General features: G+C 45.2%; 1 protein-coding gene across 2 annotated transcripts in view; it reads left to right on the top strand.

Annotated features, from left to right (window-relative positions):
- The window catches only part of MASP2 (MBL associated serine protease 2), a 104,036-nt gene that overhangs the window by 50,186 nt on the left and 35,111 nt on the right, over nt 1-18,739 (top strand). For both annotated transcript variants that reach the window (XM_063436886.1, XM_063436885.1), the window contains exon 5: nt 14,802-14,995. In XM_063436886.1, coding sequence (XP_063292956.1) covers nt 14,802-14,995 — 194 coding nt within the window. The remainder of the gene's footprint in view (nt 1-14,801; nt 14,996-18,739) is intronic.

Consider the following 18,739-nt stretch of genomic DNA (forward strand, 5'->3'; position numbering starts at 1 on the left):
CACTTTAGCCGTAGCCTTCTCCAGGGATTCGGCCACCACTGCGTTAATCATAGCCTTGAGATCTGTGGGGTTCTGGGTATCTTCCGTGATAGGCCTATATGGATAAGCTAACAACCAGGCACAGGAAGGAGAGGTAGAGGTAGTGCAATATGAAGTGCAAGTTTAACAATTAATCAGACAACCAGGAGTCAATGATAATGTCACATGATTTACAGTTCTGTTGAGATTTAATTATTTAAAAAGTGGATGAGAAAGTTTAAACTAAAAACTCCACCCCCCGCCCCCTTTTTTTTTTTTTTTTTACTAGAACACACTAAAGGTTTTTCAGAAGAAGTTTTTGCAAGGCGCTTTGCGATCACGGGGCAAAATATGAGGGAATTTTGCAGAAGAGGAACGTGGAATTACATTATTGTCCGCGAGGTAGAGGTAGGGAGGAACCATAGGTGTGTGCACAGGGTGTGCCGGGTGTGCCTGGGCACACCCTAATCAGGGGCGGGTCTCTAATTAGGCAGTTTAGGCGGCCACCTAAGGCCTTGTGCTGTCTGGAGCCTCGCGGCCACCTAAACCACCTTAGGGCACACTGTGTCAGGTCCCAACACCAGGAGAGGGCCCAGCGACTTGCTCTGTATTCCGCTGGGTGCTAGACCCCTCCAGTCTGCTGGGAGGAGAGAGACAATCGTGGACACCGGTCTGCAGCTCCGCAGTGTGCAGAGTTACTGCAGATCATGTGTCTCGCGAGATCTGGCCAATCAAAGCATTGCCAAGGGTTACCATGGCAATGGTCTGACCGGGTCTTGTGAGATACGTGGTCTGCAGTTCTGCACACTGCGGAGCTGCAGACCAGATATCCTGCCCACTGGACCGCCAGGGAGCACACACAGGACTGCCGGGGAGCCCACCGGACCGCATGGGAATGAAAGACACTTTACCACCAGGGAAATAAGGTATTTTATCTTAACCCCTCCCTCCACGTATCCCCTCACTTTCACACCCCTCTCAGTATACTCCCTCCCACACCACCATTACCCTCTCCCTCCCAGTATGCCCCTCACTTTCACCCCCCCTCTCAGTATACTCCCTCCCACACCACCATTACCCTCTCCCTCCCAGTATCCCCCCTCACTATCACCCCCCTCTCAGTATACAGTATACTTCCTCCTGCAATAGGCTGCGCACACCTACGGGAGGGACGTGAAACAGGCCGTGGGTCTTAAACTTATACACAGGCCTAATGGCGTGCGGCAGGATATGCAGACTCTAGTACAATTACTGGTGCTCACCCAGGAAACCGGAATTGATAGATTCCGCTCAGCAGAACTCTGGGTCGTACCCAAATGGGGGCTCACCCCGTGCCAGAATACTAGGTTATACCTGTGTTATGGTACTTTTTAGCAGTAAACCAAAATGTTTAAATGTCTATCTGTTCCTGTCCAAATTAATAAAATAAATTGCGTATATACGCTGAAGTAATTAAGTCTGACACACAAGGTTCAGGTTAAAATAACTTCGAGAAAATTTATTGGCAAGTGATTAAAAAGCGGACGCGCAGGTCCTTTTAAGAGACATTTTACGTCATCATTGATTATTAGAATATCAGCAAATAAACATCATTAATTGGATTAATTGTTAAGTGTCGTGATTAGTGTCCTCCTATCAATATTATTAATTGGTTCAAACAACTAAGTGGTTAGTCCCGTGTCCACCCACCAAGAGGTGGGATTGTTCTGGACACGGGTGGGGGACAAGGGGTCTTGAGCGTCATTTTACACGGTCGGTGATCTCAGGCCTCGTGGCCAGGTGCAAGGTCTCTTATGAATAGAACATTTCATTACTACTGTGTTCTCATGGCCTTCAAACTATACTATGTTGCAAATCTAAGGAAAAGTCAGCAATTCCTGTGTTAATCATGTCTTTATAGAAAATACAGTCTTTGTTCTATTGTATTAGATGTGCTGGGAAATTCTGTCGTGTAAGGTAGTTTTAAAATGAACAAGTTAGGTTATGAGGACAAAATGGAGGATTGAAGAAGTCAGGTTAGGAGGACAAAATGGAGGATTGTCACAGTATAAAGTTAAAATGGAGTTAGTGCAATAATTGAATACAAGTGCAATAAGGTTTTTTAAATAATCCCACATCAGTCCCCCCTATGAAATGTTAGATTCTAAGAGATAAAACTTTATTAAGTTAGTACCAGGAAGACGTGTTAACCCAAAGGCACAGGAACCCCGTGGCCGCTAGCTAGGTGTTAATGCAAAGTGCAAGGCTGTCCCTAGTTCTGACCCTGATAGGCTAACTCATCCGTCAGTATGGCTCTCGAACACTTCACACCCATGGGTATCCCATGGCAGCTAATCCACCACTTCTCCAACACGGGGTCTTTACCATTCACTGACAGATGCTGTCCCTAAGTTAGTCCCTTCCTAGAATTCCTGCACTTTATCAACAAAAGGGATTGTTTGCAGCGGCAGACAGGGTGAGTTGATGTCTTGGAGCTCTTGGTCATCAACTTCGAGATGGGTGAAAGTGGGTGCCGCTTGGTCAACAGTCTTCAGGAGGGATTTTCTCAGACATGGGAGGATACAACAAAAGAGAAGAGCAAAGATAAAAAGAAAAATTAGTATAGCCATACCAATATGCATTAAAGCCTTTTGCCATCCTGTCATCCAACCAAACCATCTTTCCCAGGGATCTTGTATCCCAGAATTCCTTTTTAACTCTATAGACAGGTCATTTAATTTTTCTATGGCTAATGTAACTTTACCATTAGGGCCTGTGTTTTCTGGGATGTAGGTACAACAGGTCAAGGTGTCAGGTAAAATTTTACAAACCCCTCCTTTTTCGGCTAAGATCATATCTAGGGCCATTCTATTCTGGAAAGCCATTTGGGATGTGGCCTGCAACTGTTCGGCCAACCCCTGGAGGGCGTCTCTGGTATAATTAACAAACCGCTGTTGATTATAATAAATGTAATTGATCCAATTTAAATTCTTGTTTGTGGTAACTATGGCAAAAAGTGATTCAAATCCTGCAGCAACTTCATCTCTTGCTTTAAATTCATTGGGCACCCCCCTAGGCACCCCAATAGCATCAATATAAACATGAGGATCAAAACTTCCTTTCACTGGGGCGTCACGCTTAACCTTAGTGTGCCTGGACTCATGGGTGACGAGGTGTGTGTCAGAGATAATATGTATAGGCATAATAGCTTTAGCCAAAGTACACTCCCCCCACCACTCCTTGTCCATTCTGGATCTCAGCTGTAAATCCCCACACAACCAGTAGATATCCCCTAATGACCTGGTGTGAAACTGCAACAAGTCCATAGAGACACTCCTGTAGGTAGCACAATACCCCTTAGAGAAGTTACCCAAGAATCTACCAATTCCATCATAATTAGCATAACAAGTGTAATTACCTTTATACACGGTAATACCGTCTGGGGGTTTGACATCCTTGGTTAGGAGAGGATACTCCTTTGTCCATGCACTACATATGGACCTGTTAAAATCATAGTGATAGGCAAAAAGGCTTAAAACACATTCCTCTATATCTACTGGCAGGATTAGAGGTACGGTACCCAGGTGAGGCCGGGCACCACCACACACATAGCATGCAGTCTTATTATGCTTATTAGCATTATATTTCATCCATTCTAACTATAAATTTACATCATTAAAACCTGTTTCAGCGGCCATGGTATCTTCAAAGGTGGGGTTAGCAATGGCCATCATGTCTTGAAAGGTCTGGATATGAGGTTTTAATGGGTTAGGGACCATATGGGTGGCCCCTTGCCACTCGGAAGAGTTGCACATATCTTTTAGGAAGAAATGCCCTAATTTGCGGTAGGAACCCTTTTTCCAATACATTCCCATCACATACTGGTCGGCATCCGTTGGGCTTGGATGCTCAATGTTAAGGATTAATTTCATTGGTGTACCTCCCCCAGGCTTTCTCAAAGTCATTCTCTGGAGAAGGGATCTACCTTGTTCATCTACTTTAGATAAGGCACTTTTTGGTTTGTAACCCCAGGCAGGCCCGGCATTCCATCCCGCCGCCCCCCAATGATTACAATTGTGCCCCCATTGTTTGTCAACTACACAAACATATGGGTCTTTTGAATGAGGGATATCTCTGTAAATACTCTGGATTTGTGATGTGGGGAACGGGCATTCTACAATGTCACAATAGTCAAAGGTGTAAGTAGCCACATGGGTGCATGATGAATTGTACCAGAAGGTATACCCACTAATATCTTTGGTGATGGCTACTTGTTGGGCCTTTATAAGGCTGATTAAGGAGAAGGTGTACCAGAGGTACATGCTTGTGCGGTATCTGCTTCCTCAGGGGCTGGAGATTTCTTGCAGTGGGAAGCGTGGATCCAATTTGGCCTGCCGGCCAGTTTGACGGAGGTTGCGGTAATCAGGAGAACTTGGAATGGACCGTCAAATCTTGGTTCCAGGGTATTTTTCCGCACAAACTTCTTGACCAGAACCCAATCTCCGGGAAGCAGGTTATGGGTACCTGTATCCAAATCGGGATCTGGAATTGAAGAGAAAACTTGGGCATGTATTTTGTTCAAGGCACTTGCAAGTTCAGTTACATAATCTACTAAAACATCTGATTGGAGCTGTAACTGCTGCGGATAATAACAACCTAGTCTGGGTGCTGTCCCAAATAGAATTTCATATGGGGACAGTGAATGCTTCCCTCTAGGTGTGTGCCTAACACTAAACAAAGCTATTGACAGGCTTTCTGGCCAGGGCATCTTTGTTTCTTGTGACATTTTTAACATTCTGGCTTTTAGAGTGCCATTCATGCGCTCTACTTTACCACTACTTTGTGGGTGGTAAGGGGTGTGGAAGGCTAGGGTCACCCCTAGAGCAGTCCAAATTTCTTTGGTCACTGTTGCTGTGAAGGCTGGGCCTTGATCACTTTCAATGACTTCTGGGAGTCCAAACCTACATACTATCTCTGTAAGTAGGCGTCTTGCGGTTGTTTTTGCAGTGATATTGGCCACTGGGTAGGCCTCTGGCCATCCTGAGAACATGTCCACTATGACTAGTGCATATTCATGGGGCCCACTCTTGGGCATTTGGATGTGGTCAATTTGAATTCGCTGGAAGGGGTACATGGGCTTTGCCAGGTGTTTTGCAGGCACCTTGATTGGTCTTCCTGGATTGCATTTTGCACAAATAACACAGGCCTTACAGAAGCTGCTGATCAATGTTGTGATTCCGGGTGCTTCATAATACTTCTGTATGAGGGCGGCCATCAATTCCTTTGACAGGTGTGCAGGCCCATGTGCCCATTGGACAACTGCTGGATATAAATTTTTTGGAAGACAAAATTTGAAGTTGTTGTAATATACTCCGTCCTTTTGGACAGCTCCTTTATTTTTCCATTTTTGGGTTTCTTCAGGAGTGACTGCAGCTTGCTGTTCTCGTAAAATTCGCAAATCAGTAGGAAGAGTTTGCAGAGCAAAAATAGGGACTTCTTCTTCTTCTTCTTCTTGTCCGGACACTTCTTCATCCACTTCCTGCAGATCCCTGGCTGCTAGCTTAGCAGCCTGATCAGCCAAATGGTTGCCCTTTGCTTCATCTGTATCCAATTTCCCATGGGCCTTTACCTTCAAAACGGCCACTTCTTCAGGGAGTAGGAGGGCATCCATTAGCTCCTTGATTGCAGTACTATGTTTGACTGGTGTACCGGCGGTGGTAAGAAATCCTCTTGTCTTCCAAATTAGGCCGAAGTCATGTGCCACACCCAGAGCATATCTTGAATCTGTATAGATGTTGGCACGTTTTCCTTCGGAAATTTTGCATGCTGAAGTCAGAGCCTGTAATTCAGCTTCTTGCGCAGACATTGCTGGCGGTAAGGATGATGATTTGATAACTTCGTCTGTCGTGGTTACGGCATATCCTGTATGATATCTTCCTTCTTCATCAGCATATCTTGAGCCGTCCACAAACAGGGTAAAATCTGGATCTTGTAATGGATTCTCATGTACAGTTGGTAGGTGTACTGTCTCCATTTTCATCTGTTCAAAACAGTCATGAGGTGTTTCGGGGTCATAATCATTTACTATGACCAGATCTTGAAATTCCTTTTCTAGGAAGTGGCGTGGCCATGCTTCCAGAAGGTCAGTTGTTGGGTATTTGACAATACCATTTTCCTGTAGCTGTTCTTCATCCATGGTGGCCCATAGCTTTTCCATGGGCCCAAGGTCATTCCATGACCTTGTCTTCAATTTGGTAACAGGAATATGTGGGATAGCAGTATCCCAATGGCGGTAGAGGTAGTTAAGTTGTTGAGGTAGTTGGATTAAGACCATGCTATTGCCTTCAGAGTCACAATAGAAATCTTGAGCAGTGAGCTTCACATCAGTCCAGTGGTAAAGCTCATCTTCATAGCAAGGTTCGGGAGTAATGTCTGGTTTGTACCACATGGTACAGAAGGCGTAATCTGGGCCTTCACAGAGAGGCTTCTCATCTTCATAAAATGTCAAATGTGGATGCATGACTTTCTTGATACATCCACAAAGCAGGTAAATGTAGGTTTCATCTGTGATAAATCCATAATAGATACCCCCCTCAGGGAGTGGAAGAAGAGTGGATGGGTTAAGAACTTGACATCTTTGGATGGAAATATTGTCAGGTAGAAGAAGATGGCACTGGAGACGTAGGTGTCTGGCTGGAGACACGTGCTTAAGCTGGACTTGGTTGATGATGGCAGAGATGTCATGAGGGGCCAAAACAACCAGAGGGTGGCCAAGGACCAGGTCTGAGGTTCTTTCTATGAGCTCTCTTGCAGCAAAGACAGCCCTGAGACAGGAAGGAGTCCCTCTGGCCACAATGTCCAGTTGACATGAGAAATATCCAATAGGCCTTTGGCGGCCTCTTAAGTCATTAGTTTGGGTGAGAACTCCTGTTGCGTGGCCTTGTCTTTCAGAGACAAATAACTTGAAAGGTTTTGAGTAGTCAGGTAGGCCCAAGGCAGGAGCAGAAGCAATGGCACGTTTGAGAGCATTGAAATTGTCCAGAGCTTCATTAGGCAAACAGAAAGGGTCAGACTTAAGTGCGTCATAGAGAGGCTGCATGAGCAGGGAGGCTTCTGGGATCCATGCTCTGCAGTAGGAAATGAGGCCTAGGAAGGCATGGAGGGATTTCGAAGTCCTTGGAGTTGGAATATCCAGTACAGCTCTCACCCGGTCCCGGGTAAGATGTCTGGCACCTTGAGATAGGCAATGTCCAAGGAAAATTACTGAAGGTTGGCAGAACTGTAGCTTGATGAGCGAAGCTTTGCATCCTTGTTCTGCCAAATAACAAAGCAGACTAATTGAGCACTTTTCAGTAGTGGGTATATCATCTCCACAGAGCAGTAAATCATCCACATACTGGAGCAGGACAACTTCTGGGTGCTCAGCTTGCCATGGGTCAAGGATGGTGGCCATGGCCTTTGCAAATTGACTTGGTGAATTTTGTGCCCCTTGGGGCATGACAGTCCAGGTATACTGTTGCATCTCATGAGTGAAAGCAAACAGGTATTGGCAGGATGGGTCCAGTGGGACACTGAAGAAAGCATTTGCTAGGTCAATGACTGTGAAAAATTTTGCAGATGGTGGGACTCCAGAGAGCAGAGTATGGGGGTTTGGTACAAGAGGGGTGTCCAGGACGGTAGCTTCATTAACAGCACGGAGATCCTGAACCATCCTGTACTTCTCTGGCTCACCTTTGGGAGTTTTCTTTTTCACAGGGAATAATGGGGTGTTGCATTCAGATTTACATTTCACCAGGGCACCCTTCTCCAAGAGTGCCTTGATGTGGGTAGAAATGGCAGCGGCCTGTGCTGGTTTTAATGGATATTGTGGTTTTCTTGGTAATTTAGCTCCTGGAATGAGCTTTACCACCACAGGGGGAACATTTAGGTGACCTATGTCCTCTGGGCCTGAGGACCATAACTTGGCGGGCACCTGTATCTTTAATGCCTCTGGGAAATTGGACCTTAATTCTGCTGCTTTCTCACGGGGCTTTTCTAAATGCAGCATTAGAGGCAAGGAGCACAAGGCTGAGGTGTCTGATTCAGATAGAGGTGTGGACATTTCTACCTGCCCATCCGGGGTAAAGGTGATGGATGCTTGTAGGCGTGAGAGAACATCAGCACCTAATAGGTTAATTGGGCATGTGGAGGATACCACAAAGCGAGCAAGCAGGCTAGAGCCAACTCGTAATGGAGTTGTTAAAGGGCTATGTCTTGGCTGGCCATCCACTCCAACACAAGAGACGTCAATATTTGACAGAAAGGATGGGTCTGGCAGGTCTTGTTCTCGCAGAACACTACGGGCTGCACCTGTGTCCACTAGAAATGTGGTAGGGTGGCCTTCAATGGGCAAAGTCACTGTGGCAAGTGCCCCCCCCTTATCCCCTGTAGACACTGCCATGACAGGGGTTGCAGACACAGGCTTGCCAATTTCCTAATCATCTGGTTCCTCAATTATCGGAACCTGTTTGGTGGCTTTGGGAGCTGGGGCAGGTTTGGAGGGCTTTCTGGGCTCCCTTGGCTCCTTTTTAGGTTCTGGGCAGTCACTTCTAAAGTGCCCCTTGGCTCCACAATTAAAACAATGTCCCCCCTCCTCCGGTCTAGTACCTTTTGGGACTGGGGTGGAGCGGGATACCATGAGAGGCGCTGAAGTGGATCTTCTTGGGGTCTGAGCGGATTCCAAACCTCTAGCAACTAAAAGTAGGGTGTCCAGGGGAACAACCTTATATTCAGGGCGTGCAGCAATGATTCCCTTGCGTATAGAGTCCTTAACACCTTGGACAAACGCACCTGACAGCATTTGTGAATGAATCTGATCAGTAAGATCAAACCCCAAATCTGTAAACATTTGATACAGTCTTGCATGAAACCTTTCCACTGATTCTCCTTTATCTTGAATAACATCAGTAAGGCCAGCAGCCTGATCTGCAAGTTTGTCCTTAGCCCATTCTCTTAATTGGGTGCAAAAAGTTACTCCAGAGGGGTAATCAACATCACTGTTGAGCTGATCTGTACTGAGGTGTCGGGCCATACTTGGCCAATATGCATCCCCTGCTTTAATAGCACAAATGCTCAATAAATCACGCCATGCGGCTGAATAAGTCTTTTGAATTTGAACTATCCCTCGGTAGAAGGGCATAGGCTGCTTTTCTGGGTCCGGGAGTGATTTCATCAGAGCACTAGCTTGAGTGGGGTTAAAAGCTACATATTTAGGAGGGGCCTGTTCTCCCCGACCCTTGTGGCCGAAGGGATCATCGATAGAACGATGAGTTGGGGCTCCCGCAGCAAGTTCCGATGAGACATGGGACACCCTGTCCATCTCGTCATCATCGAATTCTATGATATTGACTCTTCTACGCGGTGCAGGTCCCGCGTGAGGTGAAAGGATCGGTGGTTGGGAATGAGCCCCGGATGCGGGGGTGGCTAGCGAGTCGTAACCTGGGGACAGGTAGTCGCCGGGAATTACTGGCATCAGGGCTGAACTGGGGGCCGCCATATTGGAGGCGGGGAAAGGAGTTGCTTCAGGATTAAGGGAAGAAGCGGCGGCCATATTTGATATGGGCACTTCCGGGGCAGATTGGGCCGGACTGGGCATGACCGGAACCTGGGGAGTGGCTTGGGGAAAGGGAGGGTAACCGGGGTAGGGCAGGGCCATGGGATATGGGAAGGGGTAGGGCCAGGCAGGGGAGGGCAGAAGAGTAGGGTGGGCAGGTACGGTTAAGGAGGTAGGATATTGGACTGGGGCGGAGCTGGTTATCGGAGGAGACAGGACAGGATTAGTAGGGATGGATGCAGAAAGAGGAGTCGTAGCATGGGAGGGAGGGGTAGTTAGCTGGACGGGTGCTGATGGAAGGGGATTAACCATAGAGAGGGATTGCAGGGAGGAGGCGGCAGATGAGATGTTAGGATTAGGCATGGAAGGGAGCGTGGGGATGGCTGAGGATGATGGGACCGTTAGGGAAAGGGAAGGGGTAAAGAAAGATCCATCAGAATTCAGGACCGGGCAGACAGGGGAGGTGATGGGATGGGATTCGGGAGGATCGGGAGTGGGGAACATAGTCAGCTGGCTATCACCTATGGCTGACTGAACCTTGGGGACGGACATCCCCTGGGCGCCATTTTGGAGCGCTGGCTGAGGGAAAACCCCAGCAACACAATTTTTATGATACACAAACAATTTCACACCTTTGTGATTTACTTCTTCCTCAACCCAACCTTCTAACTGAATAGCCTTCACTACTCTGTACCATGCTTCAGCAGTCTTTAATAAACCATTATCTGTAAGCTTGCCTTTCATTTCTGCTAGTAACTTGCGCCAACTTTCTGGTTGCAATCTCCCACATGTCGGTACAGCAATTTTACATACTTTTGCAATCTTTTCAACACCTTTAACCATCTCTTCACCCTCTCTGTTCTCTACCAAATCACATGCTAACCAGCCCTTGCTGGGCTTATCTAAATCCTGTCCCATAGTCCCTTTACCCCTATACCAGCGTCCTAGATATAGAGAGAGAGAAGGAAAATTGAACAGGAACGTCTACAATGCTCGACTGCCACCCGAGAATCGTGGGACTTTCTCAGGTGCGTCTTCCCAAAACGTAGACTAGTCACTGAATCCGCCTACCCGGGGTGGTAGACACGGATTGGAGCGAGGTGAGAAGTGTGTGACCAATCACTTCTCTTTTAAGAGGAATGGGAGTGGATAGTATAATAATATAGAGAGTGTAGAAAAGATGAAAGGCAAGGAAAAATCCTTAGAGACAGACACAGGAGTACATGAGACTCCTCATTAAACAAACAAGACAACAATACAGTTGAAATACAGTGTATGCATCACAGTTCAAATGAAATCAACAGTAATTCCTTTCCTTTACTCATGTGCTTACTCCAAAGTCACCTCCCTCAACCCCGTAGTGCCCCTATAAAACCCACTTATAAGTCTCACTACCACAAATAAACAGAAAAACTGGAATTCCACCAGCCCCAGCGCTCAGGGCGGTGGTTACCAAAAGAAAACTGGAATCCCCCCAGCCGAAGCTGAGGTTTACCAAAACTGGAATCCCCCCAGCCTCGGTACTCGGGACAGTGGTTACCAAACTTGGAATTCCACTAGCCCCAGTACTCGAAACTGTGGGTTACCACGTGCACACTGAGGCTAGCTAAGCTCTCAGAGTGTCACCAGAAGGATCACAGGAAATTATGAGTCTACACAAAATCCACAGTTCCAACAATCCCCTTTTTCCTTACAGCCACAGCCACGAGGCTCCTAAAAGAGGTAAACAGGCAAAGATGACCCCCAGGAACACATCCACAGGCCAACCCCCCTTTTTCCCTACAACCACAGCACCGTGGTTCCTAAAAGGAGTAAAACAGGCAACAGAAGACCCAGGCAAATCCCCTCAGGTCCACCCCCCTTTATCCCAAAAAGGGGCAAAATACAAACAGATAGACAGATATACTGAAGACCCAGGCAAATCCCCTTAGGTCCACCCCCCTTTATCCCAAAAAGGGGAAAACAAGCAAGACAGAACCCCAGGCAAATCCCCTGCAGGTCCACCCCCCCTTTATCTCAAAATGGGGAAACAGGCAAACAATTCAAACACAATTCAAACACACCCAGGCAACAGATAGACTAAAATGCAGGTAAACAAATGAGTAACGAGACACCGGGCAAGATATTACCTGTCTTTGATGTCCTCCCGGGAAGCAGTCACAGACACGTGGACGGGTCAATCAAAGGGGCCGGAACATACCGGTGGCTCTGCAGAAGTCTCTACCGTGTACCTGGAGGTGATCAATCTCCTTTCCTTCCCCCTGGATTCCTCCGTCCAACAGCGTCTTCCTTAGGACGGCTCACCGGCCAGACATAGCCCGGTGCCCCACGTTGGGCGCCAAGTTGTTATGGTACTTTTTAGCAGTAAACCAAAATGTTTAAATGTCTATCTGTTCCTGTCCAAATTAATAAAATAAATTGCGTATATACGCTGAAGTAATTAAGTCTGACACACAAGGTTCAGGTTAAAATAACTTCGAGAAAATTTATTGGCAAGTGATTAAAAAGCGGACGCGCAGGTCCTTTTAAGAGACATTTTACGTCATCATTGATTATTAGAATATCAGCAAATAAACATCATTAATTGGATTAATTGTTAAGTGTCGTGATTAGTGTCCTCCTATCAATATTATTAATTGGTTCAAACAACTAAGTGGTTAGTCCCGTGTCCACCCACCAAGAGGTGGGATTGTTCTGGACACGGGTGGGGGACAAGGGGTCTTGAGCGTCATTTTACACGGTCGGTGATCTCAGGCCTCGTGGCCAGGTGCAAGGTCTCTTATGAATAGAACATTTCATTACTACTGTGTTCTCATGGCCTTCAAACTATACTATGTTGCAAATCTAAGGAAAAGTCAGCAATTCCTGTGTTAATCATGTCTTTATAGAAAATACAGTCTTTGTTCTATTGTATTAGATGTGCTGGGAAATTCTGTCGTGTAAGGTAGTTTTAAAATGAACAAGTTAGGTTATGAGGACAAAATGGAGGATTGAAGAAGTCAGGTTAGGAGGACAAAATGGAGGATTGTCACAGTATAAAGTTAAAATGGAGTTAGTGCAATAATTGAATACAAGTGCAATAAGGTTTTTTAAATAATCCCACATCACCTGACTTGCAGTCCCACTCCCCAGGAGTATAGCACCAATCTGACCAGGTCCCTGACAGTATGAACAGGACAGCTAGACAGCAAAACCAAGATCACAGAGAACCTCTTCCTGATGGGAGTAATATCCAGGACTAACGGCACCAACAAGATGGCCGCTTCGGGTCTCGCAAAAACCGGGGCTAAAATGGTGCTTGAAAGCCCGTGAAAACCATCCGATTTTTTAGTCGAATGTAATTAGACGTGAACTGAGAAATCCGTGAATGTTCAGTTCGCGTAAAAACTACCGAATGATGGATGTTGCCTGTATGCGAACAGGAAACCCAAGAACAGCTTGTTCGTTCGCAAACCACCGAACACATATGCACTTAAATAGGCGCGAACGGGAAAAAAACGCGAACGGCCCGTTCGTTCCTATATGCACAAAGTGACAGTATTCCCATCCCAAATGCACTAACAACAATGTGAACGGCGCGGGAAAGCCGGGGAAAATGGTGAGCGTAGCCACAGAAGGGAAGAGAGGGCCTGGAAAGAGAGGGAACATAATCCCAAAGAGAGAGAAATATACAGCCCCATGAGAGGAGGGGAGGTAAGAGACAGCCCCCCGTCACCCCCACAGGAAAGGAAATAAAGTAGTCAGATTAGGTTCAGATTAAAACAGGAACAGTGAACAAGTACTCTGACCTGACTTGTGATGGAGCAGCAAAGAAAGAGGAAGTGATGCGGATATGCCTTCCCTTATATACACTCTGACTGTGTTCTGATTGGTTCTTTATTTCACCTGTTTTTTCTTTGCTGCTATGCAGTTAGTAAAGAATGTTAATGCAAAATATTAAGCCTCCTGTCCTGTTGTAAAATTACATTTTAGTCACAAAAATTGTTATTAGTTGCTTAAAAACTCAGAACAGCCCCGCCTCTGGTCACACCCCTAAAATTAAAGTGTCCCTCTTTGTCAGTGTGAAATTTTGGGAGGTATGACATACACTTCATTTAGCATAAACAGTCCCGGGAGTTATCGGTATTAGGTATCTGCTTGCCGTCATCATTCTTTGTCGGAAGGGTATGAATTCCGCATTCTGTCAGGCAGGGATTGAAAGAACTGTCCGCTATATGTGGAATGTCTGGTCTTCCACATTGAAACCAATGAACTAATAGCAGCCAGAATATTAAATGCACAGATAGCACATCATATCCGCACCCTCACACACAAACATTGCACTGCGTATCGTAGTGATTACTGCACAGGGAAAAGGAAGGGTGAATACCCCAGTGAAGGTAAATTGGTAAATACAGGTGGGAGTGGGATAGAATAGACACGGAGAGGGGAAGAGACACCAAAGTGGGGTCTTGGAGAAACGAATGGTGGTAGGGGGGTAATGAAGAGACAAACATGATTGGGGAAACAGCTTAGAGAGAAGATTTAAAATGAGTGGTAACTGATATTATAATAACCATATATTAAAACAGCCACACAATTAACCATACAGATGTACCAAGAAGATGTACATATTAAATCAAAGTTGTTATGGTGCCAAGAGGCACTTGGGCGCATTTTTACCTAAAGGGGTTAAACAGTTCTCGAACCCCAAAGGTTGTTTTCAGTGCCAGATATGTAACTCACCCAACGGCAACTGGTCTTTGAAAGTGACTTCCATGAAGCGCGGAGTGCCACCATGCAGGCTCGCCACTGATTGGCTAGAGAGGTCGGCTGACACTCTAAGCCAATCGTTAGCTCCCCATTCATTAAAAATGTTTTTAGGAATGATGATTTTCTGATTGGCTTAGAGCGTCAGCTGACCGTTTTAGCCTGTTAGCAGCGCCACTGCCCGGTAGCACTCTGCACTTCCTGGAAGTCAATTTCAGAAGCCGGATGCAACTGGGGGAGTTGAAGATTCTGTACTGGGGGCAACCTTTGGGTTAAATCATTCACCCAGTTAAACCCTTTCAGGTAAGAAAAAAAGCAGAGGCCTCCTGGCACCATAACAATTTAATTTAATTTTTTACTTTATTCTGCAGCCTGTTCCAAGTATGGAGTATGATCTTGATAGAAAAGTGTAATTGATAACACATCAAATGTCCTAAATGTCCTAAATGTATTTGTTTCTTAGTACAATGTGGAAGCCCAGTTTACAAAGCAAGTTCAGGGGAGGTCACAAGCCCCGATTATCCGGGTGTATACCCCAAACTCTCCAACTGCAAATACTCCATTCAAGCTGAAGAAGGCTTCTCCATCCATTTAAAATTCCTGGACTTGAATGTGGAATCCCATCCAGATGTATTGTGTCCTTACGACAGTCTGCAGGTGGGTGAACACATTGACAAGCTCTTTACTGTTAGTGTTGTTTATGTGCTTCCAGAGGCTACGTGGCACTCTCCTGGTCACTTCTCATGTCTGATACAAACGTGCAATTAGTGAAGATCTAATCCTTTCCTTTAGCGATTCCTTCATGATTCCCTTCATGTAGCACATGACTTCTGCATTCAACAACACAGAACTTTTTACTCCAGTAGAGAATAGGTGGTCTACAGACTATAGTCACAACAACATCTTTAGCTTAATGAAGCAGGTTTGGTGCATAGATAATGCCTCTAAAGTCTCACTTCTCAATACTCTGCCATTTAGGAGTATAATAACTTTTGTTACTGTTTAAGCAGCCCTAGTCACACCTTCCCTGGCTCTAATTGACACAGCCTGCATGAAAAAAACGGTTTAATTTTTCAATCAGATGTTAACTTGCTTTAGAGGTTTTTATCTCCTGCTCTGTAAATTGACCTTCATTCACACACAAGAGTCTCTTACGTGGTCTACGAGCCTATTAACAGACCAGGAGATAAGACATTCTAAAAATTAAACATAGGACAGCATTGGATGAGACAGTCAAGGAGGCAGATCAGGGGCAGAGCCAGCACAATTCAAACACAGCCCTGGCCAATCAGCATTTCCTCATAGAGATACATTGAATCAATGAATCTCTATGAGGAAAGTTCAGTGTCTGCATGCAGAAGGTGGAGACAGAGGGTAACTAGAAACCACAGGGCCCCGGTACGAAAAGTACACTGGGACTCCTCCATGCATCTCCCAGACAGACACACATACAGACACACATGCATATACACATACACAGAATTGCAGTCATACAGATATAAACAGTGCCACACATACAAATACATAGGAACACACACTGACACACTTGCAGATACACATGCAGACACATGTGCAGAAAAACAGATACACATACAGACACACATGCAGACACAGATATACATACAGACAGATACACATATAGACAAGCATGCAGATACACAGACACACTTAATGACATTCATAAACACATACAGACACACACACACACACAAACTGTAAAAAAAATATGTAGTGACTTCCCCGGGGTCCAGTGGCTGCCTCATGCTAATGGGAGTAAGAGCTCCCACTCTGACTCCCTCCTCTCCTCCTGCGCAGCACTCTGTTGGCTGGGAGGAAGTGTCGGCTTCCTCCCAGCTCTGACATCATCACTGGGCTCGGTCAGCACTGCGGCGCTTTAAAAGCGCGACCGTGCCCCAGGAAATCCATTGCCATCGGGTGGCCCCAAGAGCATGGGCAACCCAATGGGCTCCTTCAACGTTGCCCTGGTGATTTTTCCGCGCAGTAGAGGCCCCACATAAATGCTGGCGGGCACCCCGGTCACAGGGGTGCATCGGCAGTTTTACCCTTTAATTGGAGAACGCTGAAACTTGCGCTGCACTGAGCTAAAATCGCATGTCCAAGAGAGTTTCCCCATCGACAAACTAACCGCTGGGTCTCTCATACATTTATCTGAGCCAGCCAAACTCCTGAATTGTAGAGAAATTTATACCGCTACCATCAGCACCAAGGCTTCTCTGTACCATAATGAGAAAGTGTGAAAGGGATCTTATCATGAGCAATGGATTTTTAAATGAAAGCATACAGTGATTGTCACGGTTCCGCTTCATCTGCGGACTGTGATAATACAGTTTCAATATCATAAGTACAAAGAAAATCTGTTCAATAAATGCCAGGCCTCTGTTACCTGCTGTTAGGGCCCCCGAGACACTTGTAATTTTCCACTTTGTGCACAGATTAATTTTCATTTTTGTCCTGGCAGTCACTGTCCCTTGTCACATGTGCTTAGAGTTTGCCCTGTCGTCTCACAGTGCACTAAAGAGACATAAAACTGATTGCTGTGAACAGGGTCAGGATTAGGGGCTCATGTGGTTGCCGATTTCACCTTGCTTGCAACTGCTACTGTATACCTCCCAACTGTCCCTATTTAGGAGGAACAGTCCCTATATGTCACACAAATCTCCTTTCTATCCTAATATCCCTTTTTTCTAGGAGCTGGAAGCAAATTAGAGCTTCACAGTAATAAGTCTCTCAGTAATGTCTTTAAAATACAATGAATGTGTTTAGAAATAGGCCTGTTTGATCTTGTACTAAGTTATATTGCCAGTTCCATATTAATAAAGAATGGTGTATAAATGACACAAAGATCAGCTCACTGAAATGATAACTCTAGACACTTATGGGTTAATTCACAAGATCTTGTAAATTGAACCTGAAATGAAAAATGTAGGCAAAAATGCTGAATAAGTACAATCTCCAACTCCGCTATACTCACAGCTTGGCCATTTCAGCCTATGTTTTGCAGCTCGTTTTTTTAAAAAAAAAAAATGTAACAATTTGTATTGTGAATGTGAGATATTATAATACAGAACAAAACAAAACAGCTCGGTTTTGAGTTCACTGAAATTCAGTGTTTAGTGAATAAAGCCTTATTACAGCAGACATCCCAAATGTCACTCCATGGCGGGACAGTTTGTTTTGTCAACAAAAGCATAATAAATACAGCGCTGTTTATTGTGAAATTAAAAACAAATTGTACATAGAACGCTTTGTTGACAACCCAGAAACTGTCCCGCCATGGAGTGACATTTGGAATGTATTGCTGTTACAAGGATTTATTAACTAAACACAGGCTTTATCAGAGTGAAATAAACATGTGTTTGTGGCACAAGTCAGCACAAATGGCATATTTTATTTACATTTTAAAACATGGGGTGCCACCTTCACACAGCTCTACAAACCTATTTGCAATGGAACTGGTTTAACTGCCAAATTAAGTCAGATTTGACTTTAATATTATTTTAAAGGGAATCTATGGTCACCAGAATAACAACAGCTTATTGTATAGTAAACAGCTTATTGTATAGTATACAGCTTATTGTACAGTATACAGCTTATTGAATTTGTTCTGGTGAGTAGAATCATTCCCTTCAGACTTTTTGCTGTAAACGCTGTCTTTTCAAAGAAAATGCATTGTTTACATTACAGTCTAGGGCCGTGTAGACAACCTTCGGCACTTCAGATGTTGTGAACTACATCCCCCATAATGCTCTTACAAAGCATCATGGGGGGTACAGTCCAAAACATCTGGAGTCCCTGGTCTAGGGATACCTCCACTGGCCACTCCTCAGATGGCTGCAAGAGGTGCTTCCTGGGGCAGTGCTGCACAGCGTGACTGATAGTCAGTGTCTCCACCCTCTGCATGCAGACACTGAACTTTCCTCATAGAGATGCATTGATTCAAATTATCTCTATGAGGAGATGCTGATTGGCCAGGGCTTTGCTTGGCTTGTGCTGGATCTGCCCTGACCTGCTTCTTTGATAGTCCTGTGGGAAAGCATTGTGATTGGCTTTTGATCAACACTTCTGATGATGTTAGCCAAGGAGGCAGATCAAGGGCAGAGCCAGCAGCTGCAGACTGCAATAAAAGTAAGATTTGACTGTATTTATGGGGGCAGATGGTGTTTATAACACTAGAGGGTCAGGAATACGTGTTTGTATTCCTGACCCTATAGTGCTCCTTTACATATAAGGTTCCAGTTTAATTGCTGTTTTAAAAAAAAATCTCGATTGCGTCTTGCAATTTTAGCCTAAACAGTTATATTCATTTGCTAATTCACAAAGTCCAAGAGTTTTTCACTAAAGTCCAAAGTGTAGAAAAATTCAATTGGACTAGCAAATAAA

The sequence above is a fragment of the Pelobates fuscus genome, chromosome 11 (genome assembly GCF_036172605.1).
Source record: "Pelobates fuscus isolate aPelFus1 chromosome 11, aPelFus1.pri, whole genome shotgun sequence".
In the NCBI taxonomy this organism is placed as follows: domain Eukaryota; kingdom Metazoa; phylum Chordata; class Amphibia; order Anura; family Pelobatidae; genus Pelobates; species Pelobates fuscus.